Source organism: Desmodus rotundus, chromosome X, assembly GCF_022682495.2.
Source record: "Desmodus rotundus isolate HL8 chromosome X, HLdesRot8A.1, whole genome shotgun sequence".
Lineage (NCBI taxonomy): Eukaryota > Metazoa > Chordata > Mammalia > Chiroptera > Phyllostomidae > Desmodus > Desmodus rotundus.
This window is the reverse complement of record NC_071400.1, coordinates 94,635,976-94,653,932: the sequence shown is the minus strand read 5'-3', so window position 1 is coordinate 94,653,932 and position 17,957 is coordinate 94,635,976. Positions and strand designations below refer to the sequence as shown.

Below are 17,957 nucleotides of genomic sequence, written 5' to 3'. Positions count from 1 at the left end.
TTACCGCTGCAGGGTACAGAGTTGTTTTATCTCTGATCTGAAATCACATTCGCAAGGAACCGGGTACGAGGTAGACAGCTCCTTAGAAGAGCGCACACTGTGCTGTAACTGCTGAAATGACACTATGGACTCCCTTTCATTCTACAGCTGCATAAGCAGTTCATACGGAGATGCTAACTTATCAGGAATAGCAGGTAGTTGCAATTCTTATTTCCGATTTTGAAAAGAAGAACTAACAATCTACCACATGCCTGGCATTTTGTTAAACTGAGATATAAGGTGACCTTAGCCTCTAAATTAACAACACAATGTTAAAGCCTGAATGCATATCATAAAGTAACTGCTGTGCCATAATTTCAAATTCACGGCCAACTTCCTATAGCAAAGCTGGCGCGGACTCCAGATGATGCCAACTGTACTGCTGTGCAGTCAGAGGTTAAAACCAAAGGGGCACATAGGCACTGAGGGGAGTCAACAAAGCATACCCTTGTCTTTGATGACATGATTACGTGACTGGGTTAGACATGTGTGCACATAAAACTAATAAATGTAATAGTAAGGCTTAATAAGAGCATGAATAAGGCAGAGTGGCGATCTCCATGTACAAATGCCAGACTAAATATAATAGTGCAATTGGGTTTAAGGAAACAACCCTGGTGACATTTGGCATACTATTAGAAGTTACCAGAAGAAGTGAAACTTTAGAAGTTCCCAGTTTTATATGAAATAACAGTATAGAATGAAGATGCTTGTATTGCCTGTGTTCTGAATACAGTAAAGATTATATGACTTACACACAGCTTTTGAAGAAACTAGATATATGTATATATTTATATATGCACACATAAATACTTTTTAATTTGAACGTTTGCATGACTTACCCCGATACACAGATAGTCAATCATAAGAAAACCAATTTTAATACAAGAAAATATTTGAAGCAGAATGTGTCTCTGGAGAGAGATAATAGTATAAAAGAAAATTCAGTCCGCATTTAAGCATATCTCTCAATATTTACTTCCTCCTTAATATCTCATTAACCCTAGAAGCAAAAATAAAGACGAAGAGATGCTACAGAACAATAAAACTACCTCCTGTGGTTTGGGATGTCATGAGAGAATAAGCCTATGTGTAAACAAGCAGAGGTGAAGCACAGATAAATCACACATGTCGTTGTCTACCCTACACTGCAAATGATAGCAAACTGGAAAAATTACAGAGGCGCAGCCGCAGGAAGTCTTGTCTCTGGTTATCGACTTCTCTAGACCCTTGGGCGTCCGTTTCTATCCCCACCAGTTGTAAGGGTTGTTTTTGTTTGAGAATAGTGTATGTCATCATAAACAAAATTATGGACAATTTAATTCCTATATATTATAAACCACAAATACTTCCAAAAGATCTAATAAAGCCCTTGCTTCATATCATTCCTGGAATTCTGGCATGAAATATAATTTCTCCTCTTAGTTTCCCACTTATCCTTGTTTAAAAATAGGGGGATTAATTTATTTCACATTAACTGTTAGGCCTTTAATGGTTCTACTGTGAAATGATAGATTCAATGATCATTTTCAAGTTCTAATCCTGAGAGAATCGATTTTATTATTTTCTCTCTATATACAATTCAAAATAAGAAAACCAGGAAACACTGGAGAATACCCGTGGGAAAGACTTTAAAAATATGTACATTAGCTGGGAAATTTTATATTGAGATATTTTTAAAAGGTCGACTGTTTTCATTGTATGTCACTAATGTGATATTCTCTAGAGCCTGTCAATATGCATCTTTAAATCATTCTCAGGTTCAAGGGAGGATTGCAACGACTTCTCTTGGTGATTTTGCTGCCCAATACTCTCCAGCTGGCTTCTTATGGCCTCTCCCTGCTATGATTACTTCCTGGGGGCGCCTTGTTGGCCCCCTCGCAGCCTAAAATATCTAACCCGTTCACTTCTGTTATTTCCAGCTGGCATTATGTTCCTGTACTTAGAGTTTCTCTACCTCCAGGATTGGTTAAGGGATGAGGACCCTTTCCCTCCTACTTCCTACTGAAACGAGCTCATAGACCCCACACCAAAAAAAAAGTTGTTACAGAAAACTGGTTCTCACTCTAAGGGAAATAAAAGGGATAGACATCAAACAGTGGAGAAGCTGCATTTTCCCCCCTAGGAAACTTTCAAAAAATCTCACAGTTGATGTATCGAGTGCATGCTTACATTGAATTATTATGTTTTCAACAGCCCTGTTTTTGATTTTCCACAAATCACACCTTCTACTCTTTACTCACGCATAACTCCAAAGCTTCCAGTAACTCTTGTTGCCAAGGAAACAGACCTGGAAATCTCTTTCCAGTTACAACTTTCTGGTCCCTCTGGACAACTCCAAAGTACGCAATGAGGAAAACGCTGAGGTTTTGCCATTCCCTTCGCTCACGCACTGTGGGGGGTGCGCACACGGTGAACACATAGGATGGGATGGGAGAAGGGCTGGGCCCGCAACAGCACCCTCTTCAGTCTAACAATTTGCCTGGTATAGTTTCCAGTAGCAGTCAGCTGATGAAATTTCCCAGGTCAGAAAGTTCTTAGGTTGTACAACTGAGAACCTTAAGGATATTTTTAAAAACTATTTTGGCCTTTCCTAATGAGCTGGGTTTGAGGACTGATTCTCAGAAGTTGGTAACTATTTGATTATTAGCATTCTTCAGGCCCCCTACATTGGGGCACCCTTTCCAAAAACTGCCACCTTCAAAATACTCTATCAGCCTGACCATCAGGATGGCTGTATTTGAAAAGAAGCCATGGGAATTTAGATGGCTTAGTAATACATAGAAGGAACTGGGTTGAACCTCTTTTCCATATACGCTGATCTTTATAATTGAGTCGTCTTTTTTTCTTTTGGCCCTAAGGGTAATTAAGCAAAATGGACCACCCTGAGGTGGTCTCCATTTTACCTGGGACAGTAACTAACCATCTCCATTTGGCCTGGAACTGAGTGGGTTCCCTGAATGTGGGACTTTGGGACTAACACCAAGAAAGTCTCGGGCAAACTAGGGCAAGTTGGTCACCATTAGAGGAATGTAAACAATTTCCAAAAAATCTAGGTGCCAAAGATATGGAAAAAGAGCAACTACGAGTAAAGGAGGTAAAGGAAAAAGAGTAAGAAGGAATGAGTATATGCTACCCTAAATGGCCACAAGTGGCAGGAGGGGACAACCATTAGCTCTAAGCCATAGCCCCACTCGACTAGGAAATACTGTAGAAACCCCTGTCGGAGTCCACTCTATCAAGCGAAGCAACAAGTTTCGTGAACCTACAGACTTCTGAGTAGAAATCTGCAGGAGAGCAGTCGCTGCCCCAAGCTGATTCATTGGCACAGAAGGAAATTCCCAGACCAAGCGGGAATAGGAGGGTGTACCTGAGGCCCCCACAGGGAGGACCGCCTTCGTCAGAAGGCGCTCAGATGCGGAGAACATGAAAAAGATCTGTTTTGATGAAGCATCAAGTTGACTACTGTAGATACAACCCATTCAGAGAAATGATAAAATATTTAAGAATTTCAAAAGTAAGTAGCTGTGAAGGAATTATCTTGTCAACATGAAGCATTTTAATATTTACATTTATGAAGTTAAAAATACTACCCCATTATGTAAGAGTTTTATAATAAGACTTTCACTACGAAAAGTACAAAATGGGTTTGCTTCTGCGCAGAGAATCTGAGCAGAATGAGGAAAGAGATCATGCCATTTTTGATTTGGAAAATGAATCACCTTTATTTGACAATCTGTCATCACAGACTGACTTCTGTACTCATCATTATTTTTCTGTAGCAAAATCAGCTTGAGTTGGTATTATTTCCTCCCAGAATGAATAATTTAAACATAAAAATTCAACCAAGTCAACCTGGTTTGGCTGACTCTTCCTGTTTTCCTCCCCTCTGTTCCTACTCTTAATAGAACTGAGCGGTTTGTTGTTGACTGAGGTATACACCCCCTGGTTTACTGAGACACCAGCAGATCAGGGAAGAGTGAAAGGGAAGTGTAAATGGACCTCGTGTGCCAGAAGGGGTGACACGTAACTCTTTTGCATGGCATTTCTGTAGGATTACCGAGTGAACATTTTTCTGAGGCAACAGTGGAATGACTCACGGCTGGCGTATAGCGAGTATCCTGATGATTCCCTGGACTTGGACCCATCGATGCTCGACTCCATTTGGAAACCAGATTTGTTCTTTGCCAATGAGAAGGGTGCCAACTTCCATGATGTCACCACTGACAACAAACTGCTTCGGATTTCAAAAAACGGCAAAGTGCTTTACAGTATCAGGTAAGCTTCCTTTGGCTGCACCTGCTCACTTCTCCATTTTCCTCCTGGACTAGAAACGCCTAATTCTGCATGGCAAGATGTATCTGAATATTTGACTTTTGTGGTCTTTTGTTTAGCATTTGAATCTTAATGCTGTCGAGAGTGCCAGAGGTTCCCATGGTCTCAGAACTATGATTTTCTACATGGAGGGTTATCAGTGGGGAGAGGGTGAGGGGAGAATGGGGGGAAAAGGTACAGGGAATAAGAAGCATAATTGGTAGGTACAAAATAGACAGGGGGAGGTTAAGAATAGTATAGGAAATGAAGAAGCCAAAGAAAGTGTAGGTATAACCCATGGACGTGAACTAAGGGTGGGGAACGCTGGAGGGTGGAGGGATGCAGGGTGGAGGGGGATAAAAGGAAGAAAAAAATTGGGACAATTGTAATAGCATACTCAATAAAATATACTTAAAATATATATATTTGGTAGGATGGTGGAGGGGTGATGGTATCATGTAAATACCTGTGTTTTGGATTGATTCAATAAAGGAAGTAGAGGCCCCTTAGTTCAATGACCATTGAACATAATGTACAAAGTCTCGTTTCAAATAATTCTGCCATTCCATAACATTTAACACCCACCCACCACACCACACACGCACACAGAAATTCAACTGCTCGGCATGGTAACTGACAGCATACTTTCCACTCACACTTTGCATGGAAAACTCGTTCTAATCCCAGCTCTGTTTCTAACTAAACATGTGAACTTGATCTCTGAACTTTTCTTGAGCTTTAGCTTGGGATAGACAACTCCTAAGATTAATTTTTGCTTTTATATTCAAATATAATCTCCAGAATCTTTATCACCCCAGACTCAAAATAATCTCTTTTTTCTGAATTCTAGTAACAGTTTCTCTGTGAAGCTATAAAGCTTTTTATTCTTTCCTATGTCAGATTTTGGCTCTTTCTGTACATAATGTCATGGATTTTTGGAAGAAAACAAATCTAAAATTAAATCTAAACTTCACCACTTACTAAGTAACATAACTTATAACCCTCAGTTATCTTACCTGTAAAGTGGGAAACACCGTATTTATCTGTGACTGTTCATGTGGGAATGGATGATGTAGAGCAAATTCTTTTTTTTGTGAAGGGCCAGATAGTAAATGTTTTAGCTTTGAAAGTCAGACTGTCTCAACTCTGTCGCAACTACTCAACTGTGCCATTGTAGCACAAAAGCAGCTGAGGACAGCACTCAACAATTGGGCGTGGCTGCATTTCAATAAAACTTTATGTGTAAAAACAGGCAGTGGACTAGACATGACCCTTTGGCCATAGGTTGCTGACCCTTGAAAAACAGTACATAAAAATGCTTCATAGTACATGACACAGAGGATATAATCAATACATAAAATAGTGGCTGTCTATATTTTAAAGTTAACATTCTTTCTAATTAGTAAGCTCTTTAAAGTCAAAATATTTGGATTTTGCATCTTTGTAACCCCTCCCAAAGGCCCTAGGCCACAGGTGACGAGCACAAGACTCACGGGCCGAATCCGGCCCTCCTTGTTTTATCCGGCCCGGCACCTTGTTTCTAACCGGCAACAACGCCAAGCTCTCGCTTAACTGTTAAGGAGTAGTTACATCTATACAGTCCTAACGTTACATTCGGCCCTTTGAAGCAACCATGAGGCTGATGGGGCCCCCGGTGAAAGTGAGTTTGACACCCCTGCGGCCTAGGCAATGTATTGTATATTAGAGATATCTAATATATTGAATAAATACTGATATTTTAAAGCTCCTTTATAAAATTCTTCCTTTCTCTCCAATATTATTACCCCAAAACAATGGACAGCTAGTGTCTTTGCAAATGTCCCCGGTTTACAGAGTCACCACCATTAAAATCTAGTAACTTCACAGCTTGCTGAAGGCTGGCAGCCCCGCTGTTTTATGGAACACAAGAGGCTGCTGATCTGTAAAAAGTAGCAAAGTCACTGCTTGCACAAAGAACCAGGAAATCCCCCTGTTTTATTTTTAAGAAATGTTGCCTTTATTTTTATCAAAGTTCTTAAGGAAACAAAATGTTTCACACGGTGATGTGTTTGATGTAAGATGCAGTATTGGGCACAACCCAAGTTGATGTGACCTGATGAAATGGGACGTATGTAGAGCGTGGTACAGGGAAGGAGAGTTATAAAAAGCAACGCAGGGCATCAGCTGCTCCAGCGAACCCTCTGGGCTTTGAGTGGCATTTGCTGTAGTATATACCTGGCATCTTGCACTGCTGAAATAAAACCAGTTTTTTTTCTCTTGTTCCATGAAGGCCTTTCTATTCTACAACCATGAAGAATATCACGTTCCCCAGACCTACATGCGGAGACAGTTCTATCTCTGGTTCCAACTGTAGCATGTTACAGGCTCTGAAACTCTCTCAACGATAGCTTTGGATTGAGTGGAGTTTGTCCTGTGGCAGGCTGGGTTGGCTTTCCTTTCACTGTTGGTATTGTATGAAATTGGAAGGAGAGATCCTTCTGGTAGGAGAACTGGGCATGTCATCTTAGGGAAACACAGCTCTTGGCAGATCTGAACTGCAGGAATCTGATTTTTTGCCTGGAAGGGTTTTCAGCGAGCCAGACACTGTGTTGGGCCTAGAGATCCAGAGTTGAGTAAGATGTGGGACATGTTCTGGAAGAGCTCAGTCTAACACAGCAGGCAGATATTGGATAAACTAACTAACAGGAATAAATAGAAAGCAAGGAAGAGAAAAGTGACTGTGACTTTGCAAATGCACTGTGTTACTCAAGTATTGTTAGGGCTTGGGTGTTGGCACCCACACTCCTATTCACTTGAGTCACTGGACTCAATTTAACTAGAGGGTATGGAGTAATTAGTGCTAATATATGCCAAGGTGCATATGCCCAGGTCTAACACAAGTTTAAGGCCAAGTGAGCTATAGTTTCTGGTATGTGCAAGGTTAGCACCCTGGACAGTCCCTGCTGACACTCCATGAGGAAGGACCTTCCCTCTACTCTCAGGTTTATGATGCATATACCCTTGGGATAGGAAATCCACTGGCCTAAATTCATACTAAGCTGTAAAGAGCTGATATGAAAACTTCTTTCTGATAGTACAATTGATGTCCATGAAGAATAGTGAGAACTAGCACGTTGGATGCCTAAGAGGAGAAATCCAATACAATGAAGAGAGTTAAGAAAGATACAAGGAAGGGATACGATGGAAGTACCAAATATAAACTCATGAATTGCCTCCATCCTACACATTTAAATAATTTCTTAATCATTGGTCCACATTAACAATGTTCTGTGGTGATATTTTATATTTACATATTCCTGAAACCTAAAGCAAATGGATAAGAGCATTCCATCCAGGAACAATTCCATGCTTTCTTAGCTTTGTAGGAGCAGAGGTAGAATTTAAAAAAGCCCAAGGGTTTGATGGCCAAACACAACAGTCCATTGACTTCATAACAAGCAAGAGCACACTTTATATATCTTTTTCCCAAGGGGCAGGAGTTTAAAAAAAGAGGGGACAGTTGACCAGAACCCTGCGAGAGTCCTACAGATTCTGTCCACTCCTCTTCTGGGTTCTCCTTCAACAGTCACTCCCTCATTATGTTTGATCTTACACTCCGTTTTAAAGTCTTTGTCAACCCATCCCATTAAGTATTAATCATCCCTGACCAAAGTGTGAACAAGGTCATACATCTTGCTTTTTATACTCTCCTCAGAGACAAATTCTAAATTCATGTTAGTTAAAAAGGTCTGAGTCCATAGTGGAATAATGAGGTGAGCCTCAAATCTTGTACATATCACTGTTCAAACAACATTTGTTGAATTAAATACAATAAATTGCAGAAGTCAGGGCATCGTGGTGCATGGTATGCGATGTGAAAGAAAACTAGAGAAGGGGAGTATTTTTGGAAAGAAGCAGCTTGTCTCACATGTCCCCAATGTCTTTGCTAATACTTGTTTTTCCTTTATTTCCCATTGCTTCTGAGAATTTTCAGCCAGACTTCTGACTTTTATAGATGCATACGATTTTTTTAATGTGAAGGTATTACCTTGCAAAATATCTAATCTCACACCTTTGTTTTACCGATGAGGAAGTGACTTCTTTTGGAAATGAGGAGAGCTAAAGTAAAGGGAGCCTAAACATAGGAAAGCTAGGACAAGAAGCAAAATTCCTGATTCCTACCCCAGTGCTGTCATCTCCTACTGCACACCAGTCCCTGATTGACTTCAACTCGAGCCTTCAGCTCAAGTCCAAAGACACAAACGGATACAATTGCAAAGACGCATCATTTTGGAACCAACTTTTTGGGGCTTAGTTTTTAAAGGCTTATTGGAGGAAGAAGGGAAGACTTAGGATGAGAACATAGAGTATCTTCACATTTTGCAAACATCAGAAAAGACTGTTTGAATTCAAGGTGCAACAATTGATTTTTCAAATAGGAGTATCTGTTTGGTAGTTTTATATAGCATATGTAGCTTATATAGCATATTTACTTTCTGAAAATTTTTACTAGCCCAGAGATCAAAGGGCTGATGAGACTCATTAAGCCAACTCCCTACCTTCAGGCAACCTGTTAAAAACATTGTATTTTTACAGACTTTCAGAGAAGGAGATTTTATTTTCCTTCTTCGGACCCTATAATAATAATGTTGCTCTAACACCGTGCAGAAATTCTTCCTGATCTTAAATCACACTTGAATTAGTTGTTTTTTCCAACATTTGTTTATGTGATAAACAAATGGCTACCATCTGGGGGAGAACGGAGGGATTATGTCATTGTTTTGTTTTCACACATTTTTGTCCCACAAGAGTTAGTAGACATCCGTTTTGTCGCCAATACTGTGTTGCTGATTTAATTAGACTGTGTGTTCCACATCAGCACCAAAGCGTTCTTCATCTCACGATTGTCAGTTTGTACTACGTCTGGGGTCCCTACTCTGAACCTGGTGATGCTGCATGGGACCCTGGTTACTCCTCATACTCTAATAGACATAATATAGGGTTTTAGAGTCAAATACATTTGTGCTCGAGTCTCTGCCCTCAGAACGAGCTGTGTGACCTAGGAAAATTTATTATCCCTCTGAAGCTCTATTTCCTCAGTTTTGGAAAAGACATGATTTTGTTGAGAGGATTAGGAAAATGAAATGTTTGGTATATGAGTACACAGTCAAAAGCAGTATTGCAGTATACTCTAGGGTCCCTGGTATTTTTATATCATTTTTTATTTTTCAATTGCAGTTGATGTACAGTATTATATTAGTTTCAGGTATACACAACAGTGCTTAGACATTGTCCAACTTACTAAGTGACCCTCCCAGTAAATCTAGTGCTCATCGGGCACCACACATAGTTATTAGGGTATTATTGACTACATCCCTATGCCGTACTTTACATCCTAGGACTATTCCGTAACCAGCAATCTGTACTTCCTCACTGCTTCACTGCTTTCACCCATTCCCGCCCACCAGCCTGCCACTTGGCAACTGTCAAAATGTTCTCTGCATCTGTAAGTCTGTTTCTGTTCTGTTTCTTTTTTTTTTTTTATATTCAATTGTTGATAAATATGTATTCATTGCAATTTTATTGTTCACATTTTTAATATTTTTTCTTCTTCTTCTTAAAGAAGACCCTTTAATATTTCATGTAACATTTCATAGTTCATGTACCAGTTTGGTGGTCATGAACTCCTTTAGCTTTTTCGTTTCTGGGAAGCTCTTTATCTGTCCTTCTATTATAAATGACAGCTTTGCCAGGTGGAGTAATCTTGGTTGTAGGTCCTTGTTTTTGGCACTTTGAAAGTTTATTGCCACTCCCTTCTGGCCTGCAAAGTTTCTGTGGAGAAATCAGCTGACAGTCTTATGGGAGCTCCCTTGTAGGTAACTAGCGGCTTCTCTCTTGTTGCTTTTAAGATTCTCCTTGTGTTTAACCTTTTCCATTTTAATTATGATGTGGTATGGGCCTCTTTGCATCCATCTTGTTTGGGACCATTTGCATTTCCTGGACTTATATGTCTATTTCCTTCACCAGGTTAGGGAAGTTTTCTGTCATTTTTTTTTTCCAAATAGGTTTTCAATTTCCTGCTCTTTCTTCTCCTTCCAGCACCCCCATGAAGCAAATGTTGGTATGCTTGGAGTTGGCCAGAAGCCCCTTACACTATCTTCATGTTTTGGGGATTCTTTTTACTTTTTGCTGTTCTGATTGGGTGTGTTTTGCTTCCTTATATTCCAAATTAGTGATCTGATTCTCAGATTCATCTACTCTACTGTAGATTCCCTATAAATTATTCTTCATCTCCATTAACATATCCTTCCTATCTGACTGGTTCTTTTTTATGTTTTCCATGTCCTTTTTTATGATGTTGAAGTTCTCTCTAAGTTCAACTACTCTTCTCCTAAATTCACTGACTATCCTTATAATCAGTATTTTGAATTCTTCATAGCAGCTTGCTTGTCTCTGTTCTGTTTCGTTCTTTTGCTAGAGTTTTATTCTGTTCTTTCATTTGAGACATGTTTCTTTGTATCCTCATTTTGGCTGCCTCCCTGCGTTTGTTTCTGTGTATTCGGTAGAGATGCTATGTCTCCTGGGCTTGGTAGAATGGCCCTATGCAGTAGGTGTCCCGTGGGGCCCAGTGGCCCAGCCTCCCTGATCACCCAAGTTTGGGCACTCCAGCTGTGTTCCCCCACCAGTGTGGCCTGCGTGCACTCTCCTGTTGTAGTTGATCCTTGATTGCTGTTGGCACATCAGTGGGAGGAATTTATCCCCAGACTGATCAGTTGCAAGGATGGGCTGCAACTACCAGCCACAGTGGAGGATCAGCTGTGCGGAGGCCTACCCCACACAGCTGGACTTACTTCGGCAGGGCTCTGGTGCCCACTGAGTCCATCCTTTGAGTGTGTCACTGTGGAGGTGGTTGGGTGGTGTTTCAATGTGGTCTGAAGCCGTCCATGAGATGTGCTGGCCTTGGGGCCTTCTAGGAGGTGTAGGCCAAGGTCAACCACCACTTGTGTTCTGTGCAAGGTCACCCAGATTGACCTATAAAGGAATCTGCAGCTGACTGCTACTTACACTGGGCTTGGAGGTGCTCAGGAGAGGCCAAGCTGCAAACTATGGCTGGCTGCCGCTAGTGCCGAGCCTAGCTTAGTGAGAGGTATGGGGTACACTGAGGCCAGATGGTGCTCGTTTGAGAGATTTTGGGAGAGCCTGAAGCATGAGCCAAGACAGGCCATTCGTATAAAGAAGGCACTGGAAACAGCTTGGGTGGGCCTGCAAGTTTGGTGGGGTGGGGTCATAGGAAATCATCAGGGTGGGGCAAGCAGGGCTCCTTGGTATTTTCTTTTAATTTAATGATTGTGCTTTCTGTTCCAGCTTCTGAGACAATGAGTACACTGACCAAGACAGATCCCTACAAACTTCAGACACTAAGGATAGAACTGCCCCGTTCCCTGAAGGCTGTTTAATCTGAGAGCTAGATGAAAACTGCAGGGGTCCCTTAAATCCCCCTAAAGCTGTATGCATATTTTGCATATCAGGTTATTCAAAGCCTTTTTTGTTTATTTAAAGGAAAAAGTCCTTATTTTTCTTAAGGGAGCAAAGGCCTTCCAGCTGTTAACAACTTCTTCAAGGTTTAGTGCACGGCTCCAGCATGGGTGTGACCCTAGCAAGGTTGTTAAGGAAATACTATATGCCTCAGTGGCTTCCTATTGGACTGACACGGTACCTGGGGGCCTGTGCTATGCTCCAACTGCAGAAAGCCCTCCAAACCATAAAGAATTATAGGGCTGTCCCTCCACAACAGCACCTCAGGTCACCAAGGTATCTGCCGCTCTCATTCCGAAACCCTATCTGAACGGAAACTTACTCTTTTATGGCGCTGGAGATGATTTGTTTGTTAATCCCTTTTGATTCCATTCACAATTGCAGGTTTTGATGATTCAGTGTTCCACCTTCCTAGGAGTACTTGAGTTGTATAAAGAAGTCTTGGGCATTGACATGCCTTCTCCCTCAAATGACAGATATTACAGGCATGACTGAGAGGACGTGGAGTGTCGATTTCTAGACAGACATGCAACGGTGCTCTCCCTGCAACCCCAATGACCAGCGGTACCTACGCACACGAAAGGACTTTTCTCACGTAGCCTCCCCTCCCTGACTCATCCTCAGGTCTGCTGCGAGAACTTCCAAAGATTCTAACTTTAGTTATAGAATGATTTCCACGGCATAGGAAAAAAGAACGTTCCCTATTTAGATGTCAGAGCCGAAAATAAAATGTACAGTGGACTAAACCCTGTTTAAATGTTACCAATGGTGATACTTTGATTGTCTTACTCTCAGTTTTGATGAGACACGTAAGGCCATATTTTCTGTTAGAAAGCAGCTATAAAAAGCTGTGATTTTTTTCTCTGTGTGCTTATTTGGACCATGTTTATCTTTATATCCTATAATCCAGGCAAAATTACACTCTCATTTTCCAACTCTATGTCCAAATCCTCATTAGTTTTGTGACTTGATTTAATGCAATAATTAATGACTGTAACAGAAGCGCCCACATCAGAATTAAGCAGTGAGGTCTCAAAGAAGGGCTGGGCAATGCCATGGAAACAACAATGATTCCATTCTTCCCAGAGGCAAGCAAGGCTGGGAGCCCAGGTGGGAGGTGCTGCCATGACCATACACTGGTGGACTCAGCAACACTGAGCCAGGCGGTGTGAGGGGGTATTTTTGGACAGTAGTTTTCAAAAATGCATGGCAGAGGGTAGAAGTATTAAAGTGTAGAAAGTGTGTTCTGTACATGACAGACTCTCTTAAAGTGCTCTAAAGTTCTGTAGAGGTCTTGATCTGGCCCAGAAATACACATACACTCAAGGGCATAATATTGGTGCAAACACAACAGAGTAAGGGAAAAGAGGACACTGTGCAAAGAAATACACGGCAGCTGGCATGACCACTTGTTCTTGACTGTTTGCCTGGTGGAACTAGCAATAGCGAATGGTAGGCTTCCCTCCTTTTGAAGGTATCTTCCCACTACATTAACATTCATCAGAGTTTGCTTTGAAAGCAATGGTGCAAAGAACAGATTATCGAGAATGTAGCTCAGGGCATCAGGAGCTCCCCACTTACACCATTTACTGTATCCTCCAGGCTTCTAGAACAGCCTCTCTAACCATATCAGCTTATCATTCTGAGTCTCAGTTTCCTTATCTATAAAATGAGTTTGAACCAGGAGATTAGATGAAGTCTGAGGCTCCTTCTAGCTCTATCATAAGTATATTACTCAAAATGACTTCCTCCTTCCCAAACCACAAAATTCCTTCTGGATGAGGAAATAAAAGCGGGACCCTCATGTCCTTTGGATCTTAAGAGTCAGCAAGAGGAGGTTTTAAATTTAAGGTGCCTGGACATTATTATGCTAAATAAAATAAGCCAGTCAATGAAAGACAAATACCATATGACCTCACTTATATGTCAAATCAAATGAACAAAATAAATCAATGAACAAAATAGAAACAGAGGCACGGATACATGGGACAGATTGACAGCTGTCAGAGGGAAGGTGGGAGGGGACTAAATGAGAGAAGGTCGAAGGGATTAGCCACAGAACATATATGCATAGCCCATAACACAGACATCAGTGTGGGGATGGCCTGAGGGAAGAGAGGGTCAAGGGCTGGGTGGAGGTGGGCAAAGGGGAAAACAGGGACATGCGTAATAGTGTCAACAATAAATTTAAGGTATCTATCTCAAACTATTTTGGGGTCCTTGAACCTTCCTCTCCCAAACTGAATATCTAGCTCCTGAGGAGAGGAACCTGATTTTGGAGTGGGACAGATAAGATCGAACTACCTGTAGTTAAGGGGCAGCCTAACATTCAATGTATAGTTTACATAATGACAAGTACTAAATACTGAACTCCCTACACAGAAATTCCCTGATCTCAGATTAGATCATTCATACCCTATGATTCGATCAGCAGTGGTATCCATGAGGTATGATTTTAGAATGTGTTCATGAATTATAGGTTTATGCACTTTTAGACAGTTTACAAAAACGGATTGCTGGGACAATTATTACTTGGATATGTAGACTAATGGAAATCACATGGCAGAGTTGAGGCGGCAGAGTTGAAGGGCTAATCTGCTATTAATTGTTACCTGAAATTTCTTGTGGCAGGAAGCCAAAGAAAATTCAGAGGTCCTGGTGAGCCTGCTCCACTTATGTTGACATAGGCTTCTCCCTGGTCCACAGTGCTGCCCTTGAAAGGCTCCCTGCATGGCATTAATTTCAAAATAAACACACATGGCATCACTATGGCTCTTATGAGACACATGAATTACTTCAGCACATTCACACAACCCAAAGGAAAGGTGCTCCACTTTAAAATGGAAAAACAGCTGTCGATCCTCAGAGCTCAGCTATCCTTGCGTGTGGCATTTAAAATTACAAACCAACATCTGTTCTGAAGCAGATAGAGTTATCATTGGACAGTCACTGAAAGACAATTAAGGACATACATAACTGTGGGAAGTTCCACATGGGACACACACTCAGAGACAGTCCATCCCGTAGCCGATTCATCATGCCTTTCAAAGGACAATAGAACAAATGTTTTATTTGACGTTTCATCTTAGTAGGGATATTTCTCCAAACACGAGCAGTTAGATGAAGGATGGAAAGCACTAAGTGAGCTGGGAGGTTAAAGACAGAATGCTACGAGAGAGCGGCGGATGTCAGTTCCGAGGTTTAGGAAGAGCTGGGTTCAAATCTAGTCTTACTAAGTGACCATGAGAAGTCACTTAACCTTGCTTCGATCTGCAGTTATTCTCAGTTCCAGATACATACTAAATGTTCAGTGAATGTTGTGATTCACTGGAAGTGGGGGAGACAGAGCTCCCTATTTCTCCTAACCCACATATGTGGACACTTCTCATTTGGTGTGTGTTATACTCAGGCTCCACTCACCTTCCCTGCGTAGTCCCAAGCAAATGGATTGCCTGGCCTTGGGCTTCCTCCCTTTGGGAGGCATGTAGCTCATAACAGAAATGATAGTTGCATCTTCTTTCAGATAATGTTTTGGGCCTCCACTTTAGCTGCTTGTTAAGAGTAAACTGAGGCACTGTGCTTCGTTTCAGTGTGTTATCTAGTCAAGGATGGACCATCCTACCACCTGACCAGCACTCTGTTCCCTCTCCAACCTTTGCTACCAGAAACGTGGCCACCAACTCTCTGCCAGCTACCGCAATGGAACTCTTCATGGAGCAAAACACCAGCAAAGTCACACGATCTTCCTCTCCCCTGTCAGCAGACACAAAGTTGATTTAGTTTTCTTAAAACCACATTTCCAGCGCACAAGTGCTTGTTCTCTTTCTGTTTTGCCAAAAGTAAAGCCATCCCAAACAAAATGTTAAGAAAATTGCTATACGGGGCTTTTCTCTCTTTCTTCACCTCAAGGCTGCCATTACCTATCTGTGGGGTTAGACACACAGTGGCCGTGGCATGCACGAGCCAGGCCTCATTATTTTAACGTGCAGACCAATAACATTTTAGCCTCATGAATGTTTGGGTGTATAAACATTGCTAGAAGTAAAATGACTTCCAAATTTAAAATGTAACTAAAATGCGGGCAGTATGGGTTCTCTGAGTCTGTGATAATTTGACCCCTTCGTTCCTGTGGCGTTCAATGTAGCCCTCTGCAATTCAGCCCCTTCAAAACATTTTCGTTCAGGAACTATCAAAGCATTTGGAAAAGTCATAGCTGCAGATTTATCGGTTGTGCTCCAAGTTGCATCGTATCCATATCTGGACTTAATTAACATGGGCCAACCATATGGGTGCACATTTTCTGAAGAAACCAGGCACAGATGGGAGGAGATATTGTATTTTTGTCCTTCTCAGCTAGTATCGCTCCATGCGGATGGGGATTTTCTGCAGTGCCTTCATAATGTTTGGTAAACATGGACCTTCCTAGTCACTCCCTGGCATTTTAGTGCAGGGGGAAGAGTAGAAGCGCTGATGAAACAGCAAGCAGTGTTGCCATTCATCTCCTCCAAACCCCCAAGGCCAGTGGGGAACACAGGCCTTACACTTTCTTATTTGGAATTAACAAAGAGGACAGAGTCTAATCGTACAGCTTAGGACCAACCTGCGGTTTAGATTCAGCCCTGGACAATAGGGGAAAAAAATCATTGATGTCTGGTATCATTGCCACACTGTTCTGAACCCTGTTTTCCATCCGGTGTCACCCTTGTGTTTGCTACTCCCAGTATCAGTCTGCCCGTGGGGGTATCAGTAGGGAATGCAGAAATCTGTCCGCGCATAGACACAACTGGAGGAAATAACTAACAGCACTTGAAACACCATTCTCTCCCTAGATTTGCATCTTAACAGTCATGGGAGCTTTCAGTTAATCATATATATGTATATATATATTTATATGTATGCAGCTAACAGTTGACAGGTGTTTGATGCACTGGGAGCTTTTTGAAACTCCTAATAATTTACGCAGCATGAATTTTCAACCTTTACTTATGTGGAAGCCTTCCCAGGGGCCGCCCAATATGTGCCTGCCCGTGGGCCAGCTGAATGGCTCAGGGCTGCGGTGAGCAGGACCTGCTCCATGCTTTATACGACGTGTGATTTCCGAGCAGTCATTTAATTACAGAGCTTTCAGATGAGGTCAACATTTCCATTTCTAGCCTGGGCTTTTGCTCACCGTGGATCAAGATCTTTTTGTGGGTACCCTGGGTTTTGACTTGGGGGCATCCAATGATTATTGGAAGTCATACTTCCCTGATAAACCCAAAGGGCTCCCTCAGGATCTAGAGCTGCAAGGGTCGATTATCTACTTACCCAATCAGTGGGAGCGCTTATGTAGGCACCAAGGGATTAATTAAGTGTCTTTTTCTTGATTCACTGTATGTGTGTCTGATTTACATAAGCAGCACGGATTCTTTAAACAGGGATTTAGAAACAACTTTGAAAAGTTGATAAACAAATGTACAAGTATTAGGATATATTCCATTAAAATAATATATAAACATGTAATATATATTAATAATATATCAATGGTAGTAAACTATGATGTCTTTCAAGAGAGAAACTGTTCTTTCAAGTATCTGGTGGGCATGGGGCCCCGCTAATGCTTGCCAAAAATTGCTGAGTGGATGTACTAGATTACAGCTCAGGTGGAGTTCCGTTTAACGCTAATGCCTCCTCACTAAGGACCTGGAACAGGCCCTCCTGTGTGTTCTGCCCTCGTCCCTGATGAGCACCGTGAATTTTTGTACATTTTTAGTTGACGTTAGTCCAGCGCATGTTGCATCCACCTCCCCAATGTCCTCTAGGATTTCTCCATGGCTGATTTCTAGTCAGAGATCAGAGGCAGCGCCATGACACACTGCCTGCCTTGGCACATTCGTGTGTGTTAATGAGCACGCTGGTTGAGTGTCCTCCCACCCGTCTTAGTAGCTGTCCCAGTTTTCTAGCCCCACCCACCATACTGTTGGTTGCCAGCGGACTAACCTCGGTCTCCCTGCCTTCACTTTACCAGCACGCCTCTCCAGTGTGAACAGGCCCTTGATTAGCCAAGCCCTCACTCCGCCACCGCTGTTCCAGGCACTTAGAAGCCTCCT

At 41.8% G+C, this 17,957-nt stretch overlaps 1 protein-coding gene across 1 annotated transcript in view; it reads left to right on the top strand.

Annotated features, from left to right (window-relative positions):
• Positions 1-17,957, top strand: part of GLRA2 (glycine receptor alpha 2) — a 168,487-nt gene that overhangs the window by 43,973 nt on the left and 106,557 nt on the right. The window contains exon 4 of the mRNA XM_024569903.3: positions 4,094-4,317. Within this exon, the coding sequence (XP_024425671.1) occupies positions 4,094-4,317 (224 nt within the window). The remainder of the gene's footprint in view (positions 1-4,093; positions 4,318-17,957) is intronic.